This window comes from Prunus avium, chromosome 4 (assembly GCF_965620075.1).
Source record: "Prunus avium chromosome 4, drPruAviu1.hap1.1, whole genome shotgun sequence".
Lineage (NCBI taxonomy): Eukaryota > Viridiplantae > Streptophyta > Magnoliopsida > Rosales > Rosaceae > Prunus > Prunus avium.
The window spans coordinates 17,660,307-17,687,764 of record NC_142287.1 but is presented as its reverse complement, the minus strand read 5'-3'; the positions used below and the strand labels follow the sequence as shown (position 1 = coordinate 17,687,764).

Here is a 27,458-nt window from a genome sequence, read left to right as displayed (position 1 = left end):
CATTGAGCTTTAGGTAATAATGAGGGCTTTGGATAGTAAATGATGCAATCCATGCATGTTAGGGCCTAATTTGGATGAATGGATGAAGAGCTTAAAGACAAACTCAATTTTGGCTACAGTCCCCTGCCAGCCCAGTTTCGTAGGTCATATTGCAAGCTTTGTTTCAGCAACCTACATAGCTCGGATGAGGCCACATTCTTCATGAAAGTTGTTCCAATGGGTGTATACTATAACATATCCGAAATTCAGCCCCATTGGATAATTGTGGAGTCTGTTACCTAGCAAACACAGAGCCATGCTCATGATGGATTTTATCAGCGCGCAAAATGAGTTAGCAATTTGTTTTGGCCTTAACTTCCTCCTCCGACCTTGGATTGGCCCAAATGATATATGGCTGGAAAGAAGACATTCTGAACTTCAAGTTTGAGTGCTTAAAGTCTTAATTTGCTTAAGGGAAGCCCAATTCGTAAGCCCTTGAAGTTGCTGGTCATGCTGACCTCAGGATGAGCTATTATTTCTGGTTGGAAGCTTGGTCATGGTGACATGAAGATGAGCTAGGGCTGCTGGTGGGATTTATTAGTGAAGTGCATCAACCATTTCAGATTTTATAATGGAAGTGTTGTATGCATTAGTGAAGTGCATCAACCATTTCAGATTTTATAAAACAAGTGTTGTATGCATTAGCCATACTTAATTCAGATTTTCAGCTTCCTTAGGCCTATATATAGTGAGGTTTCCCAAGCTTGTAAACACACCCCAAGGGGGGGAGCTCTCAAACACTTCTCTAGAGCTCCCTTCCCTTCTCTCCCTCAAATTCTCTTAGTTTCTCTTTCTAGTTTTCAATTGTTATAATGAGATCTTTGTGCTGAAATTCTCCTTAAGTTTTTCCAAGTTCTACTTAATTTTCATTGTTATGTAAATTCTTTTCTTTAGTTTCAAGTTTGATTAGTTTCCAAGTTTCAATTATGGTTTTTGTTCTTATTCATTATGCTTATAAGTTAATATGCTAGTTTGAATGATTGATCACCATTTAGGCTTGCATGTTAGCTATCTTGGTTTGAATTAAGAGTAGACACCATGCTTTAATTCGAATTGAACTATGAATAGGAAGAGTATGTATGGACATTCGACAACAGGGATTAGATACATACTTGGTTGTTTAAAATGTTCTTCTATGCTTAATGGGTTCCTAATGCTTAATTTTAGGTTAGACAACAAATGATCAAATTAGGGAATTAGGAACACAAGGTTATGACCACACACCATGGCTTAATCATACTTTAGCTAGAATCAATCCATTAATCTAATTGAACTTGGGAACTTATCTACTTGAGTTAGTTATTTTCTTTCTTTCTTGTTTTATTTATTTCCCTTATTTTTCATTTCTGTTTTGTGTAGGGAAAATGAATTAAATCATTCAATCACCAATCCTCGTGGGATCGACCTCGCACTTACATACGCTATACTACCGAACGGCTCGTGCACTTGCGAGTATCACAAGTTGAGGATGCAGTTGAACCCATTTTGGTGCAGCTGTATCTACACAACAATGTTCCAATGAGAAAGAAGCCATAGATTGTGAGAGAGGGAGACAGAGAAGAAGTCAGAGAAAGAGAGGGAGATGGAGAGAGAAGATAGAGACTATTTTATGAGAGATGCGAGAACATTTTGGTCTAAAGGAACAAAAAACAGAGGGAAAAAACTGCGTGAAATTTGTAGCGGGTTGCCAAAATAAAATAAATAATACAATTACGGCGTAAAACATAACACGCCATGAATACTTTGAAAAAACATTTATGCTTAACGACGTGCACGAATTGCAAGCCTTAATTTCTAAATACTAACGGCGCGGGTAATAGCACGCCGTTAAAAGAGAAAAAAAAATTTAATTTGAGGCTTGCTTTTTTATATGTCGTAAATATTGATTATTAACAACACGCTTATTATGTATGTCGTCAATTTCAAACTGTAAAAGCTTAAGTTTGGTGTAGTGAACGTTCATCCGCAAATTCGCTCTAGCGGTCTAGGTTTTTCTCAGGTCAGCAAGGAGAGTGGTGACTTTGGTCACAGCAGGACAACTCAATCTCAGACGTATGCTTTGACTCACCGGGCTCTGGAAAGGGCTGGACAGTGGATTAATGGCTATTGAAGACGTGTACTCATTTTACTTCTTGTTTTGCATTAACGGAAGAGGAGCAAACATAGATTATTGTGGATACGAGGGAAGCTGTTGTCCTCAAGATTACACGTTGGCTCTTGATTGGGAAATTCCTGGTAGATAAGCCCTTCAATGAAGAGGCCTTTAAGCGCACCATGGCTACTATCTGGCGCCCCAAAGCCAGACTGACGATATTGGAGATAGGGAAAGATCTATTCTCCTTTGGTTTCTAGTCAAGGAAGGAAAGCGCAAAGGTTCTATCTGGATGACCGTGGTTATTTGATGGCTACCTTCTTGCCCTAATTGACGTGTACAGAATTTCCAATTTGTTCAAAATTCCCCTCATTAGCCAAGAGTTCTAGATTTAGTCAAGGGCTTACCTTTGGCTTTTATGACCAAGAAGATGGGTGGTGTGATAGGGAACGCCATGGGTACTTACATCCTCTCCAACCATAGCAAAAAGGATGACCGGTTTGGCAGTTTTCTAAGAATTAGGGTTTCTATTGACCTCAGGAAGCTTCTTTGACGAAGTTTGCTATTGCAACTAGATGGAGAACTAATTGAATTGGTGATTCGATATGAGAAAATTTTGGTAACTTGTTGCGGGTGTGGTTTGATCGGGTACTCTGAACAAACTTGTAAATTACCGAGCCCTCCCAGTGTTGATGATTTACAAAAACCATATGGTAAATGGTTCCAATTCGATGTCTTCCCTCCAGATTACAAGAAACCTTAGGGATGCAGGTTCCGTTTGTCCCCTGAGCGACCATTGTAAAAATGGTGAATGAAGAGAATAGTTGGTAGAGAAGATCTCTATATTTTATTGATGTATGAATATACAATATAGCTACAGCTTTATACAAACTGAGAGAGTCTTATTCTAGGAAGGAAATAAAACAATTGAATAATATATATACAAGGAATCAATCAACGACCCTATAATCTGGGCATATCAAATATGACTTGATTCTTTTCTTTAACACTTCCCCTCAAGTTGGAGTGTGGATATCCAAAACACCTAACTTGTTGATATGTGAATGGAAAACAGCTTGCCCCAATGGCTTTGTGAAAATGTCAGCAATCTATTTTCCAATTTGCACGTATGTTGTCTTGATTTCTCCTTTTTGAATTCTTTCTCGTACAATGTGGCAATCAAGTTCAATATGTTTGGTACGTTCAAGGTAAACTGGATTGGCTGCAATATGTATTGCCGCTTGGTTGTCGCAGTGCAACGTTGTCGGTTCATAATGATCAATGCACAAGTCGCGTAGTAGATATCTCAGCCAAGTGAGCTCACATGTGATTGCTGCCATTGAGTGATACTCAGCTTCAGCTGATGATCTGGAAACATTAGTTTGTTTCTTTGTCTTCCAAGCTATAAGAGCATTCCCAAGAAAAACACAATAACTCGAGATGGACCTTCTCGTGGTGGGACATCCTACCCAATCGGCATCACAATAACCCCGTAATATTAGACTGCCTTGTGAGGGAAAGCCTGACCTGGAGCTATCTTTAAGTATCGAAGAAGGCGATGCACTACATCTAGGTGAGGCTTTCTTGGCTGTTGCATGAATTGACTAAGAATGTGGATGGAATATGCAATTTCTGGTCTTGTGATTGTCAAATAGATTAATCTTCAAACCAATCTGCGATAGTGTGTAGGGTCCTTGAGAGCGACACCATCTGTAGGCATTAATTTCAAGTGCTGCTCCATAGGAAACATTGCGGATTTTGCACCAAGTAATCCAGCCTCTTCAAGTATATCCAGGGCATACTTGCGTTGACAAATAGAAATCCCATCTTTGGATCGTGCAACTTCAACACCAAGGAAATATTTAAGTGGTCCAAGATCCTTGATGCGAAATTTTGTGTGGAGGAACCGTTTGAGACAAACAATGGCATCTTCAACATTCCCTGTGATGATCATATCGTCAACATAAAGGAGTATAGCAGTAAAAGAATTATCACACACCTTGGTGAATAAAGAATAATCAGCCCTGGATTGGTGAAAGCCAATTTCTTGAATGGCATGAGAAAACTTGTGGAACCAACTGCGAGATGCTTGTTTAAGCCCATACAAAGACTTGTTGAGTCCGCATACAACTCTCTCCCCCTGTCGACGAAACCCGGGAGGAGGCTGCATGTAGACTTCTTCTTAGAGATCACCATAAAGGAAGGCATTTTGCACATCAAGTTGATGCAAAGACCAATTGCGAATGGCAACAACAGACAAGAGGCATCGCACAGTAATGAGTTTGGCAACATGAGCAAAAGTCTCCTTGTAATCAATTCCTTCACATTGAGTAAATCCTTTGGCCACAAGACGCGCCTTGTAGAGTTCAACTGTACCATCGGAGTTGTACTTGATTTTGAAGACCCACCGACATCCAATGTCTCGGTGACCAGAAGGTAATGGCATTATGGTCCAAGTATTATTGGCAACAAGAGCATCAAGTTCAGTCTACGTAGCCTCAACCCATTTTGGATCTGCACTAGCCTGTTCATAAGAAATTGGTTCTGCCCAATGGGATATGTTGGTCACAAAAGAACGATAAGCATCAGACAAGTGGGAGTAAGAAACATACTGAGTCAACGGATAACGTGTGCTCGACGTGGCAGAGGTGGCACTGGGGTCAAGCAAACTAGCATGATAAACATGATAATCACGAAGCTTGATGTTAGGCCGAGGAACATGGTCAGAACGACGAAGATGAGGCTCGGAAAGAGGGGTTAGGATAGCAGGGGTTTGGTTGGAGAGGTCTTGCTGGTGTTCATGGACATGGAGAATAGGAGGTGGAGTCGTTCAGGGGTTAGGTGACAATTGGGGATTGTCATGAATGTTTATATCTGGGCTGACAATGGGAGATGGGTTGGAGAGATTTGAGTTACCAACTGGAGAAGAGGATGAGGACTCAGCTGGGCCAATAAGGCCATCTGGGCTATGAGAGAGGTCTTGAGGTAGTGGTAAGACCAGACTGGTTGTATCATCATCATAATCAACGGGTTGGGTCGAGAATGGAAAAACATGTTCATAAAATTTGACATCCCTAGAGGTGGAAAATTTCTTGGTTTCGAGATCAAATATGCGATAACCTTTTTGGCCAAGGGGATAACCAACAAAAATGCAACGCCTAGCTCGTTTATCAAATTTGTGAATAGGGTGAGTATTTGTTGCATAGCAAAGGCAACCAAAAACATGCATGTGCGTATAAGTAGGAGAAGTGTGATGAAGCATGGCATATGGGGATTTGTGAGAAAGGAGAGGTGTAGGTAATCTGTTTATGAGATAACATGTTGTTTGGATACTTTCTCCCCAAAAAGACAATGGTATGTGAGCCTGGAATCTAACAGCCCTCCCCACATTTAAAAGATGACGATGCTTGAGCTCAACAACCCCATTTTATTGAGGCGTTGAGGGACAAGAATGTTGGAAAAATACGCCATTGTCATCAAAAATTTTTTTGCATGGATATGAATTCTGCCCCATTGTCAGGACGCAAAGACTTAATGCGAAAATTAAATTGGGTTTGCACCCAAGAAAAGAAGGATTTCAACAATGAATGTGTTTCTGATTTAAAGCTCATAAGATGAATCCATGTAAAACGAGAATAATCATCTACAATAGTTAAAAAATAACGCCCCCCCCCCCCCCCCCCCCCACGAGTGTGAAGTAACTCTGTGTGGCCTCCAAATGTCACAATGGATCGAATCAAAAGGAGCTACGGATTTAATCAAACTGGAAGAAAAAGGTAAACGAGTCTGTTTGGCTAAGGGACATACATCACAATTATTGGAAAAATAAAAAACGACTTCGGGGATGCTTTTGGATAAAGCTTGGAGAGGGGCTGCAGATGGGTGTCCAAGACGTTGGTGCCAGAGGTTGGAATGGCGGTTGACATGGTGTACTAGGAGTGGGTTCTGTTGGCTGGCGATGTAGTAGAGCCCTTTATGTTGCTTGCCTAGGCCAATCATCCTCTTTGTAGCCACGTCCTGCACAACACAAAATTTGGGGAAGAATGTCACTATACATCCCAAAGCTTGAGTGAGTTTACTAACAGACAAAAGATTGACTCGAAATTTTGGTACATGTAGAACACCATCAAGAACTAAATCCTTGGTCAATTTAACATAACCAACCAATGTGATTTCAGCGTGTCCACCATCAGGTAATTCAACAAAGTCATTTTGTGATAGAGTCATGTGATTCGAGGGCATGGAATGGGATATGTGATCCGTTGCCCCACTGTCTACTATCCAATACAAAGTGGAGTGAGATGCATGTACTGTGTTATAACATGTAGGGGTAACAATACTTGTGGCGTTAGCAAAAGGTGGTGTATTACCATTCTCTTTGCGAAGCAGCACCATGAGTTGAGTGTACTCCTCGGTGGTGAATGTGGGCTTCTCATTAGGAGTGGTAGTCGGTGTTTGAGTTGACTCCACAGAGCTTGCTTGAGTCTTATGTGAAACTGATTTCCTTCGATTGGGCGGCTTCACATTTTTGCCATGTAACTTATGGCCCATGGGAAAACCGTGGAGAAAATAACAGTGATTGACGCTGTGTCGTTCTTGGTCACAATAGCTGCACTTTAAGGGAGTCTGTAATACCCCGAAAAATTCAAGGTGGATTTTCATATTTTAGTGAAAAATAATATTATGGTGGAGAATGATTATGGGTATTTTATCAAGAGATTTTGGATTGAGATTATTAAATTAAGTGTGTTTGATTTCAAGTTGGACAAACATGACCAAAATACCCCTATATGTGGATAATTACCAAAATACCCTTGTAGGCAAAGAAAAAAGTGAAACGTGGAGGGCATCAAACCATTATCCTCCCATTCTTCCCCCTTTCCCTCTTACTTTATCTTCAAAAAATCTGATTTTTATCCTAAATTGGAATGAGTTGTTCATCTATTGGAGGTGAGTCACCTAGTCTAAAGTTGGTGAGTCACCTAGCCTAAGATTCTTTCTGATTCTCTTCCTCCCCATTCATTGTATCATCACTCTCTTCTAACTTGATGACTCACCTAGCCTAAGGATCTTCAATCATGAATTTACTCTTATCCTCATCATTCATTGTATCATCCCTTTCTTCCTCATTCACCTTAGTTTCATCCTTATTTTTCTTTTGTTCCCCTTCAAAATCCAAAATTCGTCGCTTCCTTGGAGCAGCCGAGAACTCAAATTTCAGAAGCTCAAATGAGAACAATTTCTTCATAAAAGTTGTTCATTTACGTGATTCCTATAACATACTCCAATTTCAGCTCAATCCAACTAGTATAGGCTCTGAAACGTTGGTATGATCACAATAAGTTTACCATTTCCTGATTTCACAGCAGTATGCTCGGTTTCAATATGTTTCTGTGATTTCCTGTACTCAAATGACTTTGGTTCCTTCATCAAAGTTGTTTGAAATGCTGTCTATTATAACATATCAAAAGTTTAGATTGATCAGACTTCTATACCCACCTTGGGAACGTTTAGAGTGGAACTTGTTTATAGTCTTCGACCTTAGTTCCTTCCCTCGTTTTCAATCCAAAACACTCATTTCAAAAGCTCAAAACACTATGGTTTCTTCATGATAGTTACTCCAAATTCTCCTCTTTATAACATATCCAAAGATCATCCAAACTCAACCATTATAACTCTCTGAAAATTGGTTTGAACAAAATTTGTTATTATGTTGAATTTCTTGTTATAGATGTGTACTTTCTCTCAAATGGCTTGTTCCTTATCATTCAATTGCTCAAATTAGCCACTATCATCTCAAGTAAATGTTTCGTTGAAGGCTCATCTGTTTATTGTCTCTTTGAGTACTAGTTATAAACCAAGTGTTGGTTAGAATGCCTCAAGGATATATATATATATATTTCGAAGTGTGTTTTTGTGAAGTTCTAGATTATTTCAATGTGATTTTGTTCCAATTTCATTATGGGATTTTGTTACATCAAAATGAATATCTCGAGGGTTATTTCAAAGTTGGTTTTGTGTCATTTGAATTTAAATTGATTTTTTTGTGAAATTTCAAAGTAGAGACTATCCTGCTAGAATTGTTTTGATTCTGATGCATACCCTGTTTTGAATAAGTGTTTGAAAACTTCCTAAACTTGGATTTTCATGAAATTTTAGTATGTTTTACTTTCTCGTATTTTCTTCAGACCTAGAAAGTTTTATCCAGTTTGGTTGTAAATTGTAATTTTGGTGAATTTTCAAAATAAAGTGTACAAACCTGGAAAAAATTAAAAAAAAACGTTATGCAGCCTAGTCTGTTTTGGTTTCTATTTTGACATGCTTCCTTAACCCTAATTTTTATCAAATTTTGACATCTTTAATGTTTCTGTCTAGTTGTGATCTGGAAAGTTTTACATTATTTTGATTTGAACTCAATATTTAGTGAATTTTCAAAGTTAACTTGTTCCAACCCAAATGTTTAGCAAAACTGAAATTTTAGTTTTAAATTGATGTTTTAAATTTTCTTTATGAGTTTAGAGCCGAACCACCTGATTTTAAACATCCCAAAGAGTAGAACTATTATATGAGGGGAATATATTAGTTTTTCCTTGACGCTTGGTTCTATGCTTGCTTGGATGTGAGGTTAAGGGAGTAACAATCGGGTCAAACAACTTGTCAAGTGTATTATGGGGTTTTAGGTCTACATGCGTTAGTAGGACACTCAAATTTGTTTCCTTATTTCCAGTGAATTTTAATAAGTAAATTATCTTAACTAGGTGTTCTACTCTGCGTACTTTCGAGGACAAAACCGCACGAGGTTAAACTAGTTGGACTTGAGGTAGGGTTTCCTGATTTCCCGATGATTGGGCTATATCACTTTTAATCTTAGTGCTTATATATAGTACTATAAATATGCATATTATTGTTGTGTTGCTCGGTGAATATAATTTGATGTTATATGAATATTATTATTGATGTTTCTATGTGGATATAATTTGACATTGGTTGAATATTATTATTCATGTGATTAAATCTAAAATATTATCTGTTTTATTATTCAGCAGAGATAAATGATGTTTGTGCTGCATTATATATGCATCATAAATATAGTGGTGTTTGGGGTGTGTGTGTCGTTTGAGGTATATCTAAGGGGTGGGAGAAGGCCTTAGATATATGTGAGTAAATAAAATGTGGAATATATTCAGGTGACAGGAGCAGAGCTTGAATATATTGAGGTGATGGGAGCAATGCCTCTAATGAAAAGTAAAAGTTGAGAAATTCGTAAACAAAAGAAAAATGGATTAAGGGACGGATGGGCGCTAGTTTATATTTTAGGGTATTAAGAGCCACAGTGGTAAAACACATGGTATGGGACATGCAGGCTTGTTGCCCTAAAGTATGAATTAGTGGGATTAGAAGGGAGTGAGTTCATGACATCACCGCATATGCAAATTTATTTATCTGGTCTGATTACATAATTATTATATATCTTGTGTTGTTTGATGCATGACACTTTGATTAACTGTGATAGCTGACCTTGAGGGGTTTGACGGTACTCTACTGGCATTAGAATGCTCATACCCTAATAGATTGTGCAGGATTCAAGGCGAAGTTTGAGGAAGCGGGTTTCAACCAAGCTACTAGGCTTTTATTGTTGATTTGTGTAATTAATAATTGTAAGTAGTCAACCATTTGTTAAAGATCTTAGTGTGTAGTTAACTACGAGCTACTGCGACTCTGATTTTGTGTTGTTAAGTAAATTTGTAGTATTTGTGGCTCTATTTCTCATCATATCATGGTTGTAGGATTTTATTCTTATGACTATGGTATGACTCACACCATAGTTCAGGAATATTCTTTATTTTCGAATCGGGTCGTGACAGAGTCAGATTCCCAAGGGCTGCAGGTGAACGGCTGGGTTGAGCAACCTTCATCGCATGATGACCGGTATTACTATCACGCCGTGCAGCTACTTCAATCTGTCGTTCTTGCTGGAGTATCAAGGCATGGATCTTGTGTGTGTCAGGAAGGGGTTGCATCATCAAAATTTTCCCCGGACGGCGGCGTAAGTCTCATTTAGTCCCATAAGGAACTGCATGACTCTTTCTTTCTCTTCTCGTGCAGCAACTTTCTTCAATCCTCCACACGTGCATGATAAAGTGTCGTGGTAGGAAGACAACTCGCCCCAAAGTGCCTTCATCTTGGTGTAATAAGCCGAGACAGATTGCTGTCCCTGTTGATGTTCAACAATTTCTTGTTGGATTTGGTAAATTCTGGAATCATTGCCCTGTGAAAACCTCTCTTCGAGGTCATTCCAAACTTCGGCCGCTGTTTCGACATAGATCACGCTGCTGGCAATGTCCGGATGTACTGAATTCAAGATCCACGACTCGTTGCATCGTTGCCAAATGGAGTGTTTCGCATCTGTAGATGATGGGGCCTTGACAGACCCATCGACAAAGCCAATCTTATTCTTTGCGCTAAGATTGAGACACATAGATCGGCTCCATTGCCCATAGTTGTATCCTTCAAGAAGCCTGGAGACCAAAACAATTCCCGGATGGTCCGAGTGATGCAAGATGAGCGGATTCGAAACATCAATTGGTTTCTCTGTGGATTTTGCTTCACCCATCTTGTTGTGTTGTGTTGTAGTGGAAGGTGTTTGGGTTTCTAGAGTCACCAGAATCGGTGCTCTGATACCATGTAAAAATGGTGAATGAAGAGAATAGTTTGGTAGAGAAGATCTCTGTATTTTATTGATATATGAATATACAATAGAGCTACAGCTTTATACAAACTGAGAGAGTCTTATTCTAGGAAGGAAATAAAACAATTGAATAACATATATACAAGGAATCAATCAACGACCCTATAATCTGGGCATATCAAATATGACTTGATTCTTTCCTTTAACCCATGGTTTGTTCAAGCACCGCCGCCTACAGCGGCGGCCTCGACAGAAGAGGCTGTGGACAACGATGCTCTAAGATGTGTATGGTGAAAGTTTAAGAGTGGGTTTACCAGACCTTAATATGAGCTCTTTCTCGGAAGTGCTAACGAATGAGGAAGAATTGAGAAGAAGAAGAAGAATCGAGAAATCAGAGAGAGAAAATGAGAATATTATCTGAGAGTTCTTTCCTAATTCATGAATACTACAGTACCCATAGCCTTTTATACTCTAGGCTTTGCTTAGTAATTAAGCTAGCTCTTCCTAACTAACTGAAGGATACACGTGACTATTACAATAGCTAATACAAACTAACACCCATGATTAACGTACGCAACAATCTTGACACCTCAGCAACCTTGCTATTAGCCAAACATCCCCCCTCAAGCTCAGTCTGGATTTCCCGGTTTGAGATTGGTACAGTACTTTGAGAACATAGGTGCATGAAGTCCTTTTGTAAATACATCTGCAATCTGCTCATCTGTTGGAATATATTGAACTAAAGATATCTTTGCGTTGAACCCTTTCTCTCACAAAATGGTAATCAATACCGAGGTTCTTAATACGGGAGTGGAAGACTGAATTAGAACATAGGGCTAAAGCATACATGTTGTCTCAATGAATCATTGGAGGCTCAGGAAGAAATTCATGAAGATCTGCAAGCACCTATCTTATCCAGGCAACATCAGGAAGTGTCAGCAAGAGCCCGATACTCTGCTTCTGTAGAATTACGACAAACATATCCTTGTTTCCTTGATTGCCAAGATACTGGATTAGGAATAGAACCAAAACCAGGTGTAGACATGTAGTAGACCTGCGAACCTATTGCGAGAACCGCTATGTATCAAGTGGTATCAAGTGGTCTACACCTATTGCGGGAACCGCTATGTATCAAGTGATGGAGAAAATCAAAGCTACTAGAGTTAAGGCTTAATAGTGGCAATGTGTGACCTTTAACCGCACTAGCGTAGAGATACAAAGAGTGAGAGCACAATTGGATGATCTCCTAGAACAGCCCATTCCGGATGACACTCTTCACACTCGCCACTCTCTAAACAACCAACTTAATGCTTTGCTTGATCGTGATAAAGCTTTTTCGAGACAAAGGTCGAGAATCCTGTGGCTACAGGAAGGTGATCGTAATTCCAAAATTTTCCATCAGTGAGCCAGTAATAGAAAATAGAAAATTTTGATACGTGGCTTAAGAGACAATTTTGATGCTTGGCAAGAGACTAAAGCACGTATAGAGAAAGTGGTCTTGGATTACTTTTAGCATATATTTACTACTCAAGGCAATATGGATGGGTGGGAGATTCTTGACTCCCTGGATCTGCGGGTCAATGATCAATTTCATTCTATCCTTGATGCTGACTACTGTTAGTGTTTTTGTATTCTTGCTGGGTTATGGAATGTTGAAGAGAAGGAATAGAAGAATGACTAAAGACAGAGTGATGAAATGCTCTTCTTCTCTCGTGCTGGAATTGCATAGAGGATTGTATATTTTCTTCTATCTGAGTGAGCACACAAGGCGTGTACTACATAACCGTTAGCCTTAGCTGGATTCACACACAACAACTTGAATCTCAACCACACATCTAGCTATTCTAAGATCACTACACGTGGCTTATTTCAGCCTTACATTTTGGAGCCTTACACCTGCCATTCTAAGGGACTAAGTGCATTCACTATTATCGTTCTAGGCTTATGCTAATCAGCTCATTACTTACAGTTCTACACTCCCCTTTAAGTTTTGAGCTGATTTCACTCCTAGCTTATCTCTGAGGTAGCAGAATCGATCATTAGCCAATGACTTTGTGAAGATGTCTGCTAGTTGCTCATTTGTAGGACAGTAAACCAAGTCGATGATTCCTTCTTGCAGAGCATCCTTGATGAAGTGATACATTCGATCAATATGCTTAGTTTTCTAGTGAAACACGGGATTCTTTGTGATGGCAATTGTAGCAGCATTATCACACTGAAGTGGAGTAGCCTCAGCTTGAAATTCGCCAAAATCTTCCAACACAAACCTGAGCCAAATTGCCTGTGCAGTTCCCTCTGATGCATTGATATATTTTGCCTCTGCAGTAGAGAGAGCAACACAGTTTTGTTTAACTGAGGCCCAAACAAAGACTCCACTGCCAAAGGAAAAGGCATATCCTGAGGTGCTTTTACTGTCATCAACTGAGCCACCCCAATCACTATGACAGTAACCAATTAAAACTGCATTTCTTCCTTTCACATATACTCCAAGCCGTAGTCAAGTGTCCCTTTAACATACCTGAGAACTCTTTTAGCAGTTCCATAGTGCTTATTAGTAGGGCAATGCATGAACCTCGCAAGTAGGCTAGCAGCATACATCACATCGGGTCTTGTGGCTGTGAGATACAACAAACTTCCCACAATCTTCCTATATTGTTCTTCATTTGCTAGACCACTATCATCATCTTTGCTCAGCTTTTCAGTTGTAACTAAGGGTATAGAAACAGGTTTACAGTCACTCAAGCTAAATTTACTCAACAAAGATGCAGCATACTTTCTTTGATGAATAAAAATACTTGTGTGAGTTTGGATAACTCCCATTCCCAAAAGTGATGTAGGAGCCCCAAGTCTTTCATTTCATACTTCACCATCATATCTCTCTTGAACTCCTCCAACATTGGTTGACTATTCCCTATATACACAACATCATCTACATATATAGACACGATTAGGATTTCTGCTTCTCCTCTGGTTTTGGTATAAAGAGTGGCCTCACTTTGACTCTTTGCAAATCCACATTGAGCAAAGTAGGTGTCAATTTCACCATACCATGCCCTTGGTGCCTGTTTTAAACCATATAGAGCTTTATGAAGCTTGTACACTTTGTCTTCACTCCCCTTGATCACAAAACCATCTGGTTGGTCTACATAAACCTCATTTTCTAACACACCATTTAGGAAAGCAGATTTAACATCTAGCTGATACAATTTCCAACTCTTCTATGCTGCCAATGCAACTAGTGTTCGAATTGTATCAAGACTAGCCACAGGTGCAAAAGTCTCATTATAATCAACACCTAGTTTCTAAGCATAACCCTTGCCTACTAGTCTTGCCTTATTCTTCTGTACTGAGCCATCAAGATTTAGCTTGGTCTTGAACACCCATTTAACTCTAATTATGGGTTTATCAGTTGGTATGTCCATCTGCTTCCATGTTGCATTTTTCTCAATCATTGACAGTTCATCTTTCATGGCTTTCATCCATGATTCATCTTTAGCAACTTCATCAAATTTCTCAAGTTCCATGATGCAAAGATTGCATTGTGCTAGAACATCATCCAAGTTTCTCCATTTTAGTGGAGTGTGATCAAAGGCTTGAGAATTCTTCATGCTGCTACTTATGCCACCTGATGGTTCATGGGAAGACAACACTCTTAGTGACTGAATGTGATCATGGTTCACAAAGGGTGTCTTTGGTGATATAGCTTCAAGTACCTTGGATTCTTCTTCATGGCTGGATAGAGGTACAAAATTCTCAGGCATTGCCTTCCAATCCCAAGCTGGATTTTCATCCAACACAATATCTCTTAAGAGTATAAGCTTCTTAGTGACTGGATTGTACACTATATATCCCTTTTCGCAGGTTGCATAACCCACAAATATCCCCTTAGTACTCTTTGCATCTAGCTTCTGTCTCACCTCACTTGGTATATGCACATAGCACGAGCAACCAAAGATTTTAAGGTGTGCAAACCCTGGTTTTCTCCCACTGTATGCTTCAAATGGAGTCATTTCTCCAAGTGCTCCTGTAGGACATCTATTCAGTATGTAGACAGCTGTGTGTACAACGTCTACCCAGAAATAGTACGACAATCCTTTCTCATGAAGCATTGCTTTTGCCATTTCAGCCACAGTCCTATTCTTTCTCTCCACCACTCCGTTTTGTTGTGGAGTGTAAGCCATAGAGAGTTTCCTTTGAATACCTTCATCTTCACACAACTTGTTGAACTCACAAGATGTGAATTCACCCCCTCTGTCACTTCTCAAACATTTCAATCTAAAGCCACTTTGCAATTCTACCATGGATTTGAACTTTCTAAAACAGTTCAATGCATCTAACTTGTATCTAAGAAAGTAAACCCAAATCATCCTTGTACAGTCATCTATAAGAAGCATGAAGTACTTGTTACCAGCTATAGATTCATTTTGCATAGGCCCACACAAGTCGACATGAATTAGCTCAAGGAGATTGCTTGCTCTCCATGTTTGATTCTTTGGAAACAACTCTCTATGTTGCTTTCCAAGTTGACATCCTTCACAAACTTCATCAACCTCTTCTAAGTATGGAAGTCCATGCACCATTTTCTTTTCTTTAAGTTGGTTTAGCCCCCTTAGGTGTAGGTGGCCTAGCCTTTTGTGCCAAGTCCAAGTAAGAACCAAAAAAATGAAGGGATAAAATATAATTTTGTTAATATGGCGGTTGTATAACTATATCTTCATATTTATGGGAAAAAAAAAACAGAGAACTATGAAGTTATGAACAAAGAAAAAAATGGAGACATAAACATATAGACAAATGTAAAAAAAAGAACTATGAAAAAAAGGGAAACATTGAACCACAGCAAAACATAGAAAAATAAATAAAGTATTGACAAAAAAAAATCCATATAAAAAAAGAAGACAAAATAAAGTAGGCCCATTTTGGCCCGACCTCATAGCCATTTTCAAGCCTAGCCCATGGCCCATGCTTGGGCTTTGAATTTTCTGAAAAAGCCTAGCTCGTTATTTCTCTATCCTCCTTAAAGCACGATTCGGCCCGGCTCAAGCCCATTAAATTTGGACCAGGCTAGCTCAACCCGGTCTATTGACGAGACCTACCCCCACCCATAAATATATTTTACTAGTTTCATTAATATAATGTTATTAACTTACTATTTCCAATCGAATTTACATGCATGATAGATTATGGGAATTGCAGCTAACCTAAATTGAAATGTTTGGAGGACTATATCAAGGAAATAAATGATCAAGAAGCAAGGCTACGTATTTGCTATGGAGATGTCACTGAGTTTCGTAGTGATGAATTTGTACAAATCATGATGGTTGATGCTGTTATAAAAAATATAGTTTTTTTTTTTCCGTAAAGCCAAATACAAAAACATTATATTATAAATAACATATAATTAAATTGTGGAAAGCTTTTAAGGTATAATGAAATTGAAGAAAATAAAATAATAGGTAAGTAAAAGGAAAATAAATAATAAATAAGAAGGTGAGTTTGGTACGGTGAAGTACGTCAAAGACGCTGTCCTAAAGCCTTCGTAGCCTCCCTACGTGCAGGTACTGACGGTCTACAAGACTCCAAGATACGACCCCTTGTACATAAACTCAGGATCTGCTATGAGCACGTTCATAGACGGATATAGGTATCCAAGTCACATAACCATTGCCAAAACTAATAATATAAGTAGAGAAAATATAATAAGTAGAAAAGGAGAGAATCATATTGTGTGTGGTGATTGTGGTATGTGATATTCTGATGGTGTTGTGTTTTATTTCAAATGTGAAGAAGGAGTGACCTTTTATAGGCATCCAATAACGTGTAATCTTCACCAACCACAAAATTAAGGCATTCAATATATAAATAAAACCTGAATATTATAACCCCCACAATAAATAAAATAAAACAGCCAAAATAATAAATAAATAAAAACAGTTAAATTTTTAAAACCTTCTAAAATTCCAACAATCCCCCACAAGGTTTTCAAAATTTTATCCTGACAAAAAAAAAACAGTGAAAATATATATTTATATATGGGCAATATAATACTATGTAATAGGTGTAGGTGCCTTTCGGGCTTGAACCTTCACTTAGTGATGATAGTCTCCATTTGAGGAACCTGAGTGTACACAGTATTGAACTCGACACCTTTGACCAAACTTCAACATATCCCACACATAGTATTAGTTGAGACTTGGATGCGGGGTAGCGCTATTTATGGTCATGCGCTCATCTTGATTCTCATGAGAGTTACTAGAGAATAGCCCAATTCTCATAGCCGCGGCCTCACAACGTCTCTCACTTAGGTGAGTTCTCCAAGAGTACATGTGACCTGCACCCTGCGGAAGTTTGCCCGCCTCGAAACTCATTCAGGGATAAATCCCTTCCTAACGTCACATAAAATAGCACTTTTTGCCTTAGGGATGAGCAGAAGAATATCTCAAGGATATCTCCATAATTTTATCAGTGCTATATGAGTCACGCAGTATGGATTGTTTTTACCACATTGAACTTCCTTCACGGGATCTCCAATCACAGAAGTTGGGTTACCTCCCCAGGAGACTCCCTTATGGGCTTAAGCACATCCCCCTCGACATTTTGCATTAATATCCTCCTCCAAGAGGCATGCATATCAAGACTAGCCTTCACAAGGCATATATAATGTAGGTCATGTCTTTGTTCTCCATTTTAGCGCGCTCTAAACCTGCATGTTATTGGAAATATTTCCTACACAATCTTGCACACAAATGATTAGTGGATTTCACCTCAATATAATTGGAAATTAAATACGGATTGGTATACATTTAAGTATAACAAAAAAACATCATACATTAAATCTTATGATCAAGAGTACCTCTCAAGTCCATGAAACTTTGAGTACACCTGCTACCACTTATGAACAACAATATAACAATTAATTCATTAAATAAATTTAATTATAAATACTAAGTATTTCAAGATACTCTTACTCCCTTTTGTGCACTCAAAGTGGCTGAAATCATGATCACGTATCCAAGTTGAAATTGTATCTTGTCGATTCTCAATATGAACCTATTAGACAATAAGAAGTCTCTACCAAAATTTTATACCAAGATCATCATTAGTTGCAAATATTTTCGTATCAAAATTGAAGATAAATTGGTCTCATAATAAACTTGCATAATGAAACAAATTTCACACAGACACCGTATTTGCCAAGGAAATATAAAAATTATTATGTCACTAAATGAATATAATGAATCTTTTCCATGAGAGCATAAAGAAATTGAAAACACACAAAAAATTATGGGAAGAGAGAAGGAAAGCCTACATAAATGAATCTAATATTTTCCAGCATAAAAGCAAGACTGCATAATGTTAACAAATAAATTACAGCATTAAAGTTCACATTTAGGAAAATTCTAACTTTCACAAATTGTCTAAACTGTTTAAAAATAATTAAGAATGCAAAACTTTATAATAACTGTACAACATAACTTCAGGTTTAAAGAGATAATCAAAACCACTCCAAATCTGGAAAATTAAATTCAACATAAAACAAGTATTGAAATTAATTTTGTATTTTGAAACACCCACAAAAGTTCCAACAATTACCCACATAGTTAAGGAAATCCTCAACCCCCACAAATTAAGGGAATTCTCACAATATATGAAGTCTGTACCAAAATTTTATTTATTTTTAAATTCATGAGATATGCTAACTCACAGTCAAATTGATAGTTATTGTAAATATAATAGTGAAACCACCGAAAGGCTCACAAAAATAAATGTAGAAAATGCCAAAAAAAAATAAAAATTAGGGTTTGAAAGCCTTACACCAAAACTCAAAATTAAATGCCGCTTACAGTGATATAATTTATAATTTTATTTCAGTTTTCTCCAGAAGGTTTCACAATGTACACTTCCTGGTAATTAACTCAATGTGGCAGCTGTCAAGACTTCACAATCAAAAGAACATTAGTTCACTCAATATATTTGTATCAAGATTAACTCAAGTAACTAATATAAAGAATTGCACAATTGAAATATATAGGCGTTGGCAACTTTAAAATGAATCCAAGACATTTAAACAAAATGTAATTAATTGCATAAATGTTCAGAACATTAAAGGCAATGATCACCTAATAATATCAACAACTTTACTGCCAAAATAAGGGCTCTAAATGTCATGAAATTGACATTAAAGTTTTGAAACTAAAGCTGCATAAATTTAAAAATAAATAAAAATCTCGTAATTAAATGTGCAATGCAAAGCTTCCAAAAGAAGTTAATAGCAATTAACTAATTTTGGAACCAAAAGGAGCTAACGTCCAAAATCACTAAATTGAAATTATATTTTCCATTACAAACAAAACGACTCAAACAAAACAAAATAATAGCTGCATGCTTACAATTTCAAATTTGATATTACATAAAGCTAGTCTAACGGCAAGTGCTCAAATGCCAATTCAATGTCATCTCAATAATCACAGTAAATATAGAAGTAAAGAGAAAGTATGTTAGCACATAGATTATAATGTAATTTTAGTTTGAATTTATGTTTGTCAGGCTTGGAGGGGTCTGATAAGATGGACAGGGGTGTAGAGATCAAAGGGTGGTTGTAGTGATTCAGGGTATCTGGGTGGTTGTGAAAGGTCGAGTCACGGGGCACCGGCAATAGAGAGTGGGCATATGTCGGTCGAACATCCGGTTAGTCAAAGTAGTGATGATAATGGTGTTGAAATTATTGTACCGAGGAAAGAAGATGTTATGGGGAAAGAGTTTAAAACGATAGAATTAGCAGAATAATATTATATGAGTTATGCAAAGGGCATTGGATTTAGTGTGAGAAAAAACAAATTGGTTCGTAATACGGAAGGGAAAGTATGTAGGAGACGGTGGTGTTGTACTAAAAGAAGGTTTGAGAAATGAGAAGTTTAATGATCGACCGGATAGGATTCGGCAATCGAAGCACATCACAATCATGAACTAGTTACTCCACTTGAATCGCCATATCTCCGATGTAACCGTGTTGTTCGAAATTCTGATTTAGCACAAGCAGTGGGAATGCGAAGAGCATTGGTTAGAACATGTCAAACATATGAGTATATGGTCGACCAATGTGGTGGGTATTTAAATGTTGGTTTTCAAATAAAGGATCTGTACAATAAGTTAGATGCATCACGCAGGGAAATTTTGCTCGACGTTGACACAGAAGCCGCACTCTCTTACTTGAAAGTGAAAGGAGCAATGGATCCAGAATTCTTTTGTAAGTTTAGTGTTGACGAGAAAAATAGGCTTGGTAATTTGTTTCGGATGGACTCCACTTCACTTTTGGATTACATTGCCTATGGCGACGTCCTCATATTCGACAGCACGTACAATACAATAATGTATGACAAGCCCCTAGTGTTGTTTGTCGGTTCCAACAACTACCATTCTACTGTAATGTTTGGTTGCGCATTATTGCATGATGAGACATTTGAAACTTACAAGTGGTTATTGGAAACATTCATGGCATCCATAAAAGATAAGAAGCCAATATCAATATTGACGGATGGCGATGAGGCGATGCGTAAAGCCATTGATGATGTGTTTCCCATGTTTAACCATCGGTTGTGCTCATGGCATATGTCAAGGAAAACACAAAATAACTTGAAGGATGATGAATTGTTAAGAAATTTTCAGGCATGTATTTGGGAACCATTTGCATTGGACGAGTTTGAGAAGAAATGTGAGGTTTTGAGGGAAAGAGTGAGTACTCCGAAACAGAAAGAATGGTTGGAAATGATGTATGCAAAAAGACACTAATGGGCTGAATCATGTCTTAGAGGAAAGTTTTTCAGTGGTATGTGCATCACTCAACGCGTGGAGTCCATGATCAAGTATGTGAAGGATTACTCGAGGAAAGGCGTGAAGTTGTTTGAATGTATTCCAGCAATTGATAGGGCTATGTTACGTCTTAGGAATACCACGGCGAAGGATGGTTTCAATGCAAAGTACTCAACACCAGTCCTTAAAACTGCATTGACAAAACTCGAGCAACAAGCTTCTCTGATTTACACGCATAGGTGCTTTGTATTGGTACGTCATGAGATCGAATCTTGTTCAGCACTCACCCATGATAAGGTGATGTATAATTTTGAAGGTCATGTATACGTATTGTCAAAATATGGTGAACCGCATAATAATTGGACTTGTGTTTACCACGGTGGGGACAATATGCGGATAGAGTGTGGATGCCGGAAATATGAAAGTGAAGGGATCCCATGTTGCCACATGTTTTATGTAAAGAAGTGCGAGCACCTTACGGAAATTCCTCCATCACTCATAATGAAGAGATGGACAAAGAGTGCCCAAAGTGATACATGTAGCGAATTTTTCGGCAAACGCGAAGACACTACCAATGAAGTTGTAGAAATGGCGAGGTATGGAAGTTTAAGTGCTATGTCAAACAAAGTTTGTTTTTATGCATCGAAGAGTGTAGATGGTTATGCCATGTTGACAAATGAGTTTAGTAGATGGAAGGGAATTTGTGAAGGCTTACGGCAAAAGGAAGAAGAGACAAGTCTGAAATTGGGTAGTGCTGGGCAATGAACTCCAAATATTGTCAAAGATCCAAAGATCGTTAGGACAAAAGGAACTCAAGCAAGCCAGGGTGGAACGTGCAATCGTCGACAATGTCATTTGTGTCGCGGATATGGACATACAAAGTGTAATTGCTCTCAAAGAAACTTGCATCCAAGTAGAAATGCAGGTGTGAATATCCCTTCAGGTTGTCAAAGCTATCAGTATAGTAACGAGAATGGGTCGTCCCCGGACATTAGCTACAGTTATGCTAGTCAAACGGTTTCTCAATGCAGAGGCAACTATGTGGTTGATTTGTCTAGTTCTGATTTTCTACTGCAAACCCAACTGCTTCTACCCCCAATAGTAATAATGGTTTCTCATTCGACAATGGTGAACCTATTTCCCTATCTACTTGTTCAACCCAAAACAATTGTAGTTTTGGAACTTGGTTTATATGTAACAATTAACATTAAATGTAGATTTAGTGATGGACAAGATGCTTTCATATAATTGATATATTATTGTTTTATGTATGTATTGTTGAAAAACGGTTTTATGACTTCTATGGGGTGCTTGGATGGAAGTTCTACATAGGCGGCGGTCATCCGAAATACATAGCATCAGAAAGGGTAAGGGGCAATTATTTGAACATATTAGAATCGATAAAGACCAATTATTTGAAAATACTTAGTATTAGAAAATTGTTGGCCCCAAAGTGCGAATTACATTTCCAAATATACCCAATTTCGTAAACCATAATTGGTTAATCCTATTTTTTAATCATATCCATAGGCTCATAATGAAATGGTTATTTGCTTTTGTTTGTCATTGCTATATACATTCATTACCTTCGTGTTTATGGTCTTAACAGTTTTGCCCACAGCCGGTCGGCATTTGCATTGCAAACATGCAATTGCATGATGGTGATGCAATACAAGAGTGACTGTGCGCAAACGAAAATAAGAAAAATGGATTGTACAGGCATAATTAGACATTTTTTTACTATAAATCGAAGGGCGAAATTAACCGAAATACAGAGCATGAGAAACGGTAAGGGGCAATAATCCGAACATATTATATTACACAACAACCAATTATACGAAATTACCTAGTAATAGAAATTGTGATGTAGTGCGAATCACGTTCCAAAATATCCCAAATTTCGCAAACCAAATTGTGATTAACCCTAATATTTAATAATAGACATAGGGTCATAATAAAGCAGTTACTTGCTTTTCTTTGTCTTCGCGCTATACATTAATTAGGTTTGCGTTTTTAAGCTATGTGGAGTTTGCCCACAGGCGGGTAGCGTTTGCATAATACACATGCAATTGCACTACGATGATGCAATGCAAGAGTGACTGTGCGCAAACGAAAATAAGGAAAAATAGATCATATTTTACTGTACATGCATAATTAGACAAATTTTTTACTATCAATCCAAGGGCATATTATCCGAAATACAAAGCATGAGAAACGGTAAGGGGCAATAATCCGAACATATTATATTACAAAACGACCTATTATACGAAATTACCTAGTAATAGAAATTATCATGTAGTGCGAATCACATTCCAAAATATCCCGAATTTCGTAAACCAAAATGTGATTAACCCTAATATTTAATAATAGACATAGGGTCATAATAAAGTACTTACTTGCTTTTCTTTGTCTGCGCGCTATACATTAATTAGGTTTGCGTTTTTAAGCTATGTGGAGTTTGCCCACAGGCGGGTAGCGTTTGCATAACACACATGCAATTGCACTACGGTGATTCAATGCAAGAGTGATTGTACGCAAACCCCTAATAAGGAAAAATAGATCATATTTTATTGTACACGCATAATTAGACATTTTTTACTATCAATCCAAGGGGGCTATTATCCGACATACAGAGCATGAGAAACGATAAAGGGCAATAAACTGAACATATTATATTACGAAACGGAGCAATGATCCGAAAAATTTAATCATATCCATAATTTAATTGGTTTTCTTTCTCTTTGGGGTACGTGAATGAACACTTTTATCACCTTTGCATTTTTGGTCTATGGAGTGTTGTTTTGCATTCGGATTACCCTTAGCTGCGGCCCCGTCCTCATCCTCATTCTCATCCCCAACCTCTTTCTCTTCGATCCAACCTTTGTCTTCATCTTCCTCTTCATCCTCCTCTTCCTCCTATTCTTCCTCTTCTTCTTCCTGTTCTTCTTCATCTTCCTCTTCCTCTTCCTCATCTTCTTCCTACTCTTCTGGTACCACAATTTTGGTCTTTCCTTTTCTAACTTTGTCATGTTTAAATTTTGAGCGAAACTCCTACATACAGGGAAACATTGAGATATATAAATAATCAATTTTGTTGTGCACACAAGTGATGATGATTTGCATTGCATAATTTAACATATTATTAAATATTGCAAAATTGAACATCTTATAAATCGAATGGGGCAATGGAGGTAACAAACTTACATGTACTGCATCATCAGCTAAGACGTCTTGACCAATATCTTCACTTGCAATGGTTGTCCCCTTGGTATTCTTCAATATCTCCTATTACAATATAACATCGTTCGTTTTCATTCTTGGGCTCTTATTTCAATATAACATCGGTGATATTCGTTAATTTTATGCAATCACTATGAAATGAAGCTGAACTGACTCACAATCTCTTGTTGTAGGCGCCTAATCTCTATGCTTGCTTCCAATGATGTTGAAAATAGTATGGCATTCAACCCAGCATTCAGCTCCAAAATCTCGGTTGCAGCTTCAGCAGTTACCTAAATTCAGGCACATGCAATTACAACAATCACCACTGGAAGCCATCAATTAGGAATAAATTATGCAATGGAAACTACTTACATGCGTTTCACCATCAGGTAATGGTAGATCAACGCTATCTTGTCCACGGGGTATCCGCACAAGTTTACTTCCATTATCGGCAGCCCAGCTTGGTATTCGCACTAACAATGCCTGAGGAGAGATGTTTCCAACCCTTCTATGTTGTCCTTCCTGTGGAATTGAGGTATCATGTTAGTTTTAAGAAGAAAAAAAAATTCAATTTAATGCAGGAAGTGTAAGTACATAACACGTGTTCAGTGTAGAACCTACCGCTTCACGTAAGTCCTCATAGTGGCGGTACCTTATGTACTCATCTCTGTACTGGGCATAGTCAGATGAATTTGCAAGCCATTCCGAAGCTGGGTACCTATTAAGTGCTTCCTCGACTTCTGACTCATCAGTGAGCTTATAATCGGAAAGCATTTTCCTCGATGGAATTTTGGGTACTCGAGGTTCTGTGCTGCCTAAGCTTTGCATTGCGACTCGCTCTCCTAAATACCAGGCAGAACCAGCTGGTCCATCCAGTAGGATTCGTTTACGGGTTGCCGACATGGTATTTTTGACTTCTTCCGACATCTCAAATTCATCGGTCCCCCATGGGTTCCAATTTACCTATAATACAAATTGGTTACCTTTGCGTATGATACATTTTTTTGGTAATAAAATATTAGTTCAAGAGTGAAGGCTTTATACCATATCATTTGTTAGATGTCGCATCAAAACTCTAAAATGTATCAACTGATGGTGCAAGTCTGGCTTTGCTTTTGCACCTAACAAACTCAATGCTCGGGGCCACGTGCTCAAGGTCCCACTGGGCCTTGATAAAGCAAACGGCTTTAGGTACTCGCAAGCCCATACCTACACAAAACAAGTATACAAATTAGCAATTTAATCAAAAAAGTTTGTTGCACTTTGGGGACATTCAATTCGATTCCACTAACCTCCCATCCCCTCCAATACCCACCCATGCTTGAGGACCTGCCCCTAGAACAAGAATCCATTGATCTATACAAGCAAGCCAAAGCCGCACCGCCTCAGTCGTAATTACCAATGTCTGAGACTATTTCGAGACTGGGGGCGTAGTGCATACTCACGTATTGGCTCTTATCATTTAGGAATGAGGACCCAATCAAGCATAGTATAAATGCCCTTGCAATTTGGTCTGCTTCTTTATCGTCTTTTAGAATCTTCTTCCAGTACGGGGTAGAAAGGCTTTCATACGGCACTCTCATTTCGCTCGGCAGTAGGTTTGCAATTGGTTTCCCAAACAGTTTAACCAGCTTGTTCTTATTTCTGTAAATCTCCAAGTCGTACTTTAATCGCTTCCCACCAACACGCAATCATGTGATTGCTGCGAAGTCCTTGGGGGTCATCGTCATCTCTCCAACTTCATCGAAGTGGAATGTGTGGGTAGTATCCCACCATCTCTCAGCTAAGGCCACAAGTAATGGCCTATCCCTTTTCTTTCCATGCCCCAATATTAAAACAATTGGTACATAATTTTTTTTGGGCAAGCAAAGCATACTCTGTTAATGAATGTATATTGGCATTATGCATGAATTAGCAATATTAGATAAGTATGTCACATGATATATCATGCCATTATTCAAGATTTTTCTTTTCCTCTCCAGAGAGAAAGCTACACCTAACCTTGCATGCTTTGTTTCATCGATAGCCAGTCTCTAATTGCCCATCCAAATCATCAAATATTTTCATTGGAGATTAAACGTGATAAAGTCTAAAACCACAGCCTACCATTTCAAACTTTGAAATAGAAGAATGTAGGGTTGAATGTTGTTATTCTACTTTCATCATATACTAAAATTTGGGTTTGTTTGATTGACATTTCGTATGTTTGTTTACAGCTATTCGACCAAAAGAACACTCATTTACAGCTATGATAGAGTAAATCAATCGTCACCAATTTCATTCCCATATGGCCTTAATCTTGTGAAAAAAGGTAGCGATGAACTACAATTAATTCAAATATTCCCTTAAAAAATTAGTACAGAAAAAATAATTTATTATTCCTAAAAACAAGAAAATAAAATAATCAACATTCTTTTAAAGTTTCAAACATAATACCTCTTTACCGAAACCGCCCATTCCAAAATGCTTGACTCCATAGCCATAAGTAACAGTATACTTGTATGAACGGAAGTTGGAGATTTTTGGTTGCATACATAAGAGCAAATCCCTTATAAATTATTAGCATAATCACTCCACCAAATATGATGATTCTCTCTCGAATCTCTTCTAAATCACTGAAATTGATACCCAGGAAACAAATTTGTAATAAATGTTGCGATAAAAATGAAAGAAAAACGCATGCATTGCAATATTTAACTTGAATGAATTTGTTACCTGATTCTTGGGTTTTGTTTGGAGTTTATAGCAGCTTGACTTGAGGTGCGATTTTCTTTCTAGTTTTATGGCCAAAAAGAACACCAAAGAGGTAGAGAGTTCAAAGTTGATGATGAAAACCGATCGATGTTGTGAATATATGGCTTTCTGTTTTATAGAGAGAGTGTGTGACTTTATTTTATACTTTTTTCCTCTTTTAATTCTTCATATACCCTACAAACTCTAATTAGGGAATCACATGCTGCACCTGCATCTCTGCAAACTGCCATAAAGGGAACCACATGCTGCACCTGCATCTCTGCAAACTGCCATAAAGGGAACAAGACTATTTTCACTTTTTTTTTTTTTTTTTTTTTTTTTGCAAACTACAAAACTGAATAGTGATTAGGGAATCACATGCTGCATCTCTACGCACCTAGTTCCCTAGAGGCAGCTGCATGCCATCTCTTCCTTTCAGCTTTTTCCTGACAGCTTATTAATTTCAATATCTCTTAGAGATTCAGATTCTTTGCTTTATTTTTTCTTTGTTTGAATGTGCTTAACGTTTATGCAACAAGTGTGGTACCTCATTAAGTGAAGTGGTTAATCTTCATCAAATGGCTCTCTTTTCTTATTTGACCTTGGATTTTTTGTGGGTTTTCAACTTTTATTTGGTTTTCTCATCCACCCCACCCATCCTTGGATAATTGTGTATATGTGGGAGTTTGAGGGAAAAACATGCCGAATGAAGAACATAGATTTAGGGGGTGTATCCAATTCAAATTTTTAATGATTTTTTTAGAGTTTAAAAGTCTGGAGGTATTCAAAATATACTTTTAAAGAGTATATAAAAGTCTAGTGGTATTCAATTATGACTTTTAAAAAGTATTTAAAAGATTGGTGGTATCCATT

At 37.9% G+C, this 27,458-nt stretch overlaps 3 protein-coding genes and 1 pseudogene across 4 annotated transcripts; 1 reads left to right on the top strand and 3 right to left on the bottom strand.

The window, feature by feature from the left end:
• Nucleotides 1–6,104: 6,104 nt before the first annotated feature.
• LOC148294938 (uncharacterized) lies at nucleotides 6,105–10,047 on the bottom strand. Its single transcript, XM_088251545.1, has 3 exons — nucleotides 10,001–10,047; nucleotides 6,472–6,758; nucleotides 6,105–6,148 (listed from the first exon to the last, which is right to left on the bottom strand). The coding sequence occupies exons 1-3, from the start codon at nucleotides 10,045–10,047 to the stop codon at nucleotides 6,105–6,107; spliced, it is 378 nt and encodes a 125-aa protein (XP_088107671.1).
• LOC110746764 (uncharacterized) lies at nucleotides 10,048–10,745 on the bottom strand (annotated as a pseudogene).
• A 9,162-nt stretch (nucleotides 10,746–19,907) lies between these two features.
• On the top strand, nucleotides 19,908–20,609 carry LOC148294937 (protein FAR1-RELATED SEQUENCE 5-like). Its single transcript, XM_088252314.1, has one exon. The coding sequence runs from the start codon at nucleotides 19,908–19,910 to the stop codon at nucleotides 20,607–20,609; it is 702 nt and encodes a 233-aa protein (XP_088108440.1).
• Nucleotides 20,610–23,189: 2,580 nt separating this feature from the next.
• On the bottom strand, nucleotides 23,190–26,744 carry LOC110746290 (uncharacterized). 2 transcript variants are annotated; one of them, XM_088251535.1, is made up of 8 exons: nucleotides 26,568–26,744; nucleotides 26,289–26,467; nucleotides 24,897–25,061; nucleotides 24,474–24,815; nucleotides 24,225–24,374; nucleotides 24,029–24,142; nucleotides 23,835–23,915; nucleotides 23,190–23,681 (listed from the first exon to the last, which is right to left on the bottom strand). In XM_088251535.1, the coding sequence occupies exons 2-8, from the start codon at nucleotides 26,382–26,384 to the stop codon at nucleotides 23,610–23,612; spliced, it is 1,020 nt and encodes a 339-aa protein (XP_088107661.1). In that variant the 5' UTR covers nucleotides 26,385–26,467; nucleotides 26,568–26,744; the 3' UTR covers nucleotides 23,190–23,609. The 2 variants fall into 2 exon arrangements, with proteins under 2 accessions (XP_088107661.1, XP_088107662.1); XM_088251536.1 differs by lacking the exon at nucleotides 26,568–26,744 and adding an exon at nucleotides 25,145–25,666 and having other exon boundaries at nucleotides 26,289–26,364.
• Between the last annotated feature and the right edge of the window lie 714 nt (nucleotides 26,745–27,458).

Excerpts from the sequence above, each read along its gene's own strand:
- LOC148294938 (XM_088251545.1), bottom strand. The coding sequence starts at position 10,047 with ATGAAGGTTGCTCAACCCAGCCGTTCACCTGCAGCCCTTGGGAATCT. Across the intron at positions 6,759-10,000 it reads CCTGCAGCCCTTGGGAATCT|GACTCCCTTAAAGTGCAGCT; the intron begins GACTCTGTCACG and ends CGGGGTATTACA. Across the intron at positions 6,149-6,471 it reads ACCTTTTGCTAACGCCACAA|GACGTGGCTACAAAGAGGAT; the intron begins GTATTGTTACCC and ends TGTGTTGTGCAG.
- LOC110746290 (XM_088251535.1), bottom strand. The coding sequence starts at position 26,384 with ATGCAACCAAAAATCTCCAACTTCCGTTCATACAAGTATACTGTTACT. Across the intron at positions 24,375-24,473 it reads ATGAGGACTTACGTGAAGCG|GAAGGACAACATAGAAGGGT; the intron begins GTAGGTTCTACA and ends TCAATTCCACAG. Across the intron at positions 23,916-24,028 it reads GGCGCCTACAACAAGAGATT|GAGATATTGAAGAATACCAA; the intron begins GTGAGTCAGTTC and ends ATATTGTAATAG.
- LOC148294937 (XM_088252314.1), top strand. The coding sequence starts at position 19,908 with ATGGTCGACCAATGTGGTGGGTATTTAAATGTTGGTTTTCAAATAAAG.